General features: G+C 41.8%; 1 protein-coding gene across 1 annotated transcript; it reads right to left on the bottom strand.

The window, feature by feature from the left end:
- Window positions 1–4712: 4712 nt before the first annotated feature.
- Window positions 4713–6083, bottom strand: steep1 (STING1 ER exit protein 1). The gene has a single exon (XM_079224204.1). The coding sequence runs from the start codon at window positions 5979–5981 to the stop codon at window positions 5304–5306; it is 678 nt and encodes a 225-aa protein (XP_079080330.1). The 5' UTR covers window positions 5982–6083; the 3' UTR covers window positions 4713–5303.
- Window positions 6084–6912: the final 829 nt, after the last annotated feature.

The raw sequence follows: 6912 nt of genomic DNA, 5'->3' as shown, positions 1-6912 counted from the left end.
CCTAACGTTTTGAACGCGGTAACTGAAATGGCAATGACCAGTTCATCTGCCCTTAATACATGTGTATTATACTTGCTGAAAACCAGCCATAAGGCAAAAAAACAGAACCCAAAACAAGATATAACTACTGCACAAGTGTCCGCTGAAGCTTGAGGGTTGTAGACTTCAAGGACTCGTTGACTGAAGAATTCAGCAGAAAAGAGTTACTAATAGTACAAAAACAACAACTTAATATTCAAACTAAAAAGGTAGCAATTTACCCATGGTCATAGCTGCATTTCAAAATCCAACACGCTGGAGTAGAGCAAACACAATCAGAACGACCTGCTGTCACTGAGTAAATAGGGGCATTGTATAAATTGAGACTACATAAATATACATGTATACATGTACATGGACACATCAGGAACAAAACTGATCGACCTAGGATTACATTATCATACACACACACACGTTAGTTGTTGCTGCTCTATATATCTGTCCTCCAGCCCTCATAGGGTCTCTTCTGTGTTTCATTTCACCACTTGGCATATAGACTAAACTGAATACATGTAGCCCAGATAAAGGCCAATACCAGATCATATTTTGACAGCTGACACAAACATCATAACAACTGCAGCGCGCGCGCACTGAGTGGTTGTTCGCGCAACGCTAGCACCTCGGCTAGCTAGTTCAGAAACTCGCCTAACTTGTGACAACAGCAGCAACACATTCAATTGTTGTGGAGATCAAATTCGAAAGCAAAGTTACAACTATGATGACAACCTCGTGTTGAGGCAGTTTTCCTTTCCGGCCCAGCTGAGTTTGCTCCACTAGTTAGCTTCGTGTCATAATGAATGGCGCTACAGAGCTAGCTGGCAGGCTAAATGGCTAACGCTCTCTCGCGTGCTAACAGTTGCTAAATCACTTTTAAAACCCTTAACGTTTGATTACAGGCTGACTTCGTACCTGTTGTGTGGGACTGACGTAAGTATGGTACTGCCCGTACCCCTCGGGTGAATGTGTTCACAGTTGGTTCAATGTAGCTCAGCAGATGTAACGGACAACATGCATGAAAGTGTGTTAGTTGGCCCGGCACTTCTGGAGTCGATGCTGATTGGACGATGCCCAGACCGGACCGGAAGTTGCTCTTGCTCGACTTCTTCGAGGTGTGACAAGCCTCGCTGCTCCGCCAAGTGGACGGGAGGACTTGACTTGAAACTCTCATTTGTGTGGTTTCATTTCAAGGCCATTGGTTTTTAGTGCTATTACAACATGTGATTCTAGGTTTTTGTGTTGTACATTTTATAACCATCGTAAGTTATATATTTTATTGATGACTGTTTCATCGTTAAAAAAAAAGTATTATCTTGGAAATACATTTCTTTATTATATTACATATTATATTATATCACAGCCACCCAAGATTGTTGAACTTTTTTTACACTTTAAATGTTCAGGGCCAGCATGTTAAGCAACACTTCACCACTCCATTGAGGAGTTTAGTGCATTACAAGGTAGTAAATGAGTAGACTGACGTTATCTCCGTTGAACTCTGAGTGTCTGTTTGCAAACAGTGACATATGAAGATTAAAATGATTGCATCCCAATCCGCCTCCTCTTGTTTTTTTGTGTAGTAGGCGGACAGCTAAAGATTGACATCAATACAGCTTGAAAAATGGGGGAAAATGGCAATAATAATAATAATAAACGTAAGTCTGAATTATTGCTACTATCCAACATTTAAATTGTTTCACTTAAATATTTCAGTTGTAAATTATTCTAATTTCATTTGATATAGCATACAACTTTATATTTGTTCTCTGGTCAAAAAGATGTAAGTTAAATTCTTCTAAAATAAATGGATAATAGTTTTCTCAAAAGGTTTTTTGAAACATTCACATTTTAGAATGACATTGTGCATGTTGATTCTATAGCCGGTCAGTGGTTTATTTGATGAGTAAAGAGAGTATGTTTTTTTATATGTATGGAAATTTAAAATATAGTTTTTACCAAACTTCAATGACTAATCTTTTCCACTCTACATACTTTTACTTAATATAGTAGCATTTAACTCTTCAATCCAGCCCAAATGCTAAGCCTTGTTACTCTTTAAACACAACTAATACTGTAGTCAACTCTAAAAGTTGACTGTCAGTAAATACATCACTGCTAAAATTAAAAGTCAGTGTGTCTGGTGGGTCCAGAGAGTCACTGCTAATCTACTTCAGCAGTTGCCAAATGAGAGGAATTCATGGGCAGCTTGGACCACAAAGCCCAGCTGATTGATGGCAACAGTCTGTTGCTTAGTTTGAAGTCAAACCCCCAGAGCTACTTATACTCAACCGTTGTCTCCGTTAAACAGACCGATAAAAAAAAAAAAAACCATCACAACCCTGCTTGTTAAAGTTTACAAAACAGATATTTTTGGACTTAGAGACCAGTTCAGTTAACCATGCGCCTTTGGAATGCCCCGCAGCAGCAAATTACACGCTTTATTAATGTTAAAACATTTCCATATTATACTGCTGAATTAATGTATATTTTGTACATCACCTTATCTTAGCATTTCACTGCCATGTAAATGCACGTTGTAGTTGCATTTACTGTATATTAACACGTTTAAGTTTTCTTTGCAAAGAGCCAGACCGAAGAGACTTATGAGCGTCAGCCTCTAATACTTTCACATAAACTGTGGCCAGATGTGATCCATTAATTTGAGGCATCACCATGATTTAAAGAATCAAGCTGCATTTTAATTCATTGGTTTGAAATACAAGTAAATTCAGGCTTGTAAAACAAAGCAAGAGTCTGAGAACGTCCAGTCAGGTTTTGGTTAGTGTACTTTGCCTTCACTCTCTGAACAAGCTTGAACCAAAACCCCAACCAAACATTGGGCTGGCACATGGCACAATCATTTTGATGCGCCAATAAATTAACCCAATACACCGCTTGGACCTCATGAAGCTAAACCAAGACAGCACATTTACGTGAAGGAAACAAGTTTAATTAGTAAAGTCAAGTACAAAACACATTGTTCTCTGCAGACGTTTGCAACTTGAACAAGTCAAAGTTGTTCACACTGGCTCCATCCCAAGGGCAGAAGAGGGCTGATGTTACAGGCTCCTCACTGACAGCAGCTGGTGTCGCATGTCTTCCCTTTGCACACGCAGCCAGAGGCGCATTTGGTGCAGCCGGACGGGCAGCATGGGCAGCAGCCTGAAATAAAATGATGTAAACCGTCATTTAAGCAGGAAAATCCATGTGAGAGCAGAGTTTCGATAAAAAAAATAAAAGTGGCCTTTACATGTACACCTTTGTTAACATGCATTGAGCCAATTACAGCCACCTGGCAGTTGCTGCCATTTTATTTAAATAGGCAATTTTAGAGACACACGAAACTATTCAAGTGACCAATTTTGAATTATACGTTACAGAGTGCTGATGATATACACAATAGTGTAGTCAATTCAGTGAGATAAGGACAAACTGCATCCGCAGAAATTAATCAAATAAATTACTCGTCATGTAATCGACGTAAGGAGGTCATTTGACTTACTCTTCTGGCAGGTTTTGCAGGAGCAGTTTTTGCAGGTGCACGATCCTCCGCAGCTGCAGGTTCCAGCTGGAAAACAAAAATCAAGCACAAATCAGCTTCATGTTGTCTGCTGATGAAGTCAAACAAAATAGACAACTAACAGCAGGAGAAACATTCAGATCCTAAACAAAGAACACTTACTTTTGGAGCAATCGCAAGGGTCCATGTTTCAGTTGATGTCTTGTCTTGTCTTGTCTTGTCTTGTCTTGTCTTGTCTTCGCGTGGTGATTCTGTGTCAATAGTCTCAGACGAGTCTGTGTTGTGAGAATGTGAGAATGGGCGGCGCTTTTATAGCGTCCTCGAGACAACAGGGCCGGGTGCAAACTGATTTAGTCTCGCAGGCACGTAGTAGATGATTACAAAGGTTTGTGCACACGACTTCTTATTTACCAACCCAGGAGCGCGTGAGTTGTTTTGGTGTCTGAGCATTACGTAAGCGCCCCTCTCGCGACACAATGCTATATGGCAGTAGAAAATACACAGAAGTTCATAAATAGTGTTTAGTTTTCAGGTAGCCTGTATAGTGGCAGGCATGGAAATGGTAATGTCATTATGACGTTCAAGAATTCAAGATATCGAACAGTTCAATTCTCCCATTCGTGCTGCTCCCATCTGCACTCATCACTTGTCCCCATGTTGATCAGTAGGTGTGTGCACACGGTGCAGTCACACACACTGCCAAGTGTTGTGGTTTCTGCTCCCCGCGCGCTGCTCTGCACCCGGCAGTTTCACTTAGCGCTCGTGAGCAAACTAAAGTAAATAGGCTATTGTCGTATGCTGCCTTTACGTACGGCGTGCTGTAGGAAATATCTAACTCACGAGTCTTTAGGCGTTTGATAAGCTACTGCAGAGGCCATGTACACGTATAGGCACTACAACAATATCAGGGATGTTTCTGTTAAAACCATTATCACAATTTCATGATGAAACTGAAGTTAGTAGCCTTGGCTGTAAGGGTACTTCTATGTACTGTTAATTTAATATCGTCCTCTTAAATTCCTGACAGTGTGACTCAGGAAAGTGAAGCAGCTAAATGGAATGTAGCCAACACAATGTATTTTGTGAGTAAAGACCTGTTTATAAGCCTGCAACAAATCATTATTTTATTATGATTCTCTATTAATCATTTAGTCTTACATGCCAGAAACGGTAGAGATTGTTCATCTAAGAAGCCTTAGCAGATGTCTTGCAATAACTTTGTTCGTCCCAATGATCCATAACACAAATATATTCAATGTTGAACATTTGGCAATAATTCTTGATACATTACTTGAATTACTTTTTAGAATAGCTCTTTCAGGGAGTAATTTTAAGCAGTGTGCACCGATACACATTTTCAAGACCTCAGCACATTTGACAGTTTTTACAGATGGGTCACTTTGGACTCATGAGTTCCAACATCAGAAGACTTGAGCAGGACTTGGACACTGCAGTGAACATTACACACAGGACACATGTTTCAAAGAAATACCCCAAAACAGGTTGGTCTTTTAATTTTTGTACAAAATAAAACATTTCACAAAATTAAAAAAGGTCTACAATATCACCATCTTAATATGCAGCACATCATCAGTCCTGCATGGATATGTCCAAATATATGTCCTCTCCATGTACTGGAGCACTGTCCAGCACTGGCTGACAGACTACTGGCCAGTACTTTACAGTTAATATCCACTGTGGATGATGCTCTCCAGAGGATAACTCAGTGTCCTCCATTGAGCCCCCTCTACTTGAACTGATTATCAATAAGGGTGCCCTTCATCTTCGCCTTCTTGGCCTCCAGCTCAGCCAGCTCCTGCAGCCTCCTCTTGCTCATGCCCTTCCTCTCCAGCTGCTTCTCAATCACTTTGGCGTTCTGGGCGTACGAGTCCGCCACCTCCCTGGCCTCGATCTCCTCCTCCTCCTCGTCGATGGTGGACACCGTGACGGAGCTGAACTTGCCCATGTCCTTGGTCCGCTTGGTCATCATCACCCGGACTTTCTTGGGAGCCTCCGCCGGCTTCTGACTGTAGTTGCTGGCGCTGCCGAAGCCCTGGCTGAACTTGACCACGGCTCCGTCCACGACGAAGGTGGCCGGGTGGTTCTTCGCCTGGTGCTGGTAGAAGAGCAGCAGGCCGCACTTGCCGCATTTCTTGCGGTGCTGCCTCTCGATGCCCTCGGCCCGCTTGAGGTACGCGCTTTCGTCCTGCTCCACGTTGCAGAACTTGTGGGCATGTTTGGCCGCGTCGATCACCCTGGCTCGGTCCCGGGGCCTCATGGGCAGCTTCTCCAGCTGGCAGTCCAACACCAAAACCATCTGGCCGCACAGGCAGTAGTAGACGTGGAGAGGCTTTTCCCCATCGTCGTACTCCTCTCGGTCTCTGGTGTCCGAGCAAACAACACTTCTAGACACGACCTTCGGCATCTTTACTCACTTAAACTTGTTATAGTACCAGGAAGTCGCCGCCTAATTCAGTCCTATTGTTGAAACGCCATGGCGACGAAAACACTGGTTGAAATGTCTCCCAGATCTGAAACGACGCAATACTTCCGGTGTCCGTCGCTATTACTGTTCCGACTCGAAACAAAAAGCTCTCCTTATTGTTCCGCGTTATTAAAACGTTCCGCGGAGCCGCGGGTCAAATGGACCTCTCTGGTTGCTGTCACTCACTTGATAACGGCTCAACCTCAGAATATATTAATTACATGCATTACATTTGACCTAGATGAGAAAGTGATAGGTTTCACAGTTAAATTATTTAGGCTTGTAAAAAGCCTCCAAGGTAAAATCAGTTTTGGTTGGATAGGTTTACTTGCCTTTGCTTTCTGGACTGCAAGCCCAACCAAAACTTGGCTTCTACCAAACTGAATTAATTTTGCCGATCTAACAAATGACACAAGGTGTGTTATGCTCCACAACCCCTTTGGGTTAGGGAAATACTTTGTTAGAATTTTTTATAGAAAGCCTTGAAAGGTAAAAGTTTCAATGTGCACAAATGACAGCCTTTTTTAGGCAAATGTGAAATAGAGTAGATACTAAAAAGCCTTATTTGTGGCACTATTGCGCCACACGTTCCTAGTGAAGATCTTAGGACCAACCTGGACCATCCACCTAAGAAAAATTCCCCTTGATGCTTTATAAAAAAAAAGATATATATATATATATATAGAGTGTGTGACCTTTAGCAGATCAGTCACAATACCTCAGTTCATATTATACTGAGGCTTGAAACCTTATACTCTGCTTTAATCCCTTTAAGCTAAAGCAATTAGACAACACATCCACGTGAAGGAAACAAGTTTATTTAATTAAGAAAAGTACAAAACATCCGTTCTCTGCAGACATTTGCGACTGC

The sequence above is a fragment of the Taurulus bubalis genome (genome assembly GCF_910589615.1).
Source record: "Taurulus bubalis genome assembly, chromosome: 9".
NCBI classification, from domain to species: Eukaryota; Metazoa; Chordata; class Actinopteri; order Perciformes; family Cottidae; genus Taurulus; species Taurulus bubalis.
The sequence above is the reverse complement of the archived record's forward strand: the minus strand, read 5'-3'. Positions and strand labels throughout refer to the sequence as shown.

Bases quoted from the DNA above. Each gene is read 5' to 3' on its own strand.
- steep1 (XM_079224204.1), bottom strand. From the start codon at position 5,981: ATGCCGAAGGTCGTGTCTAGAAGTGTTGTTTGCTCGGACACCAGAGAC.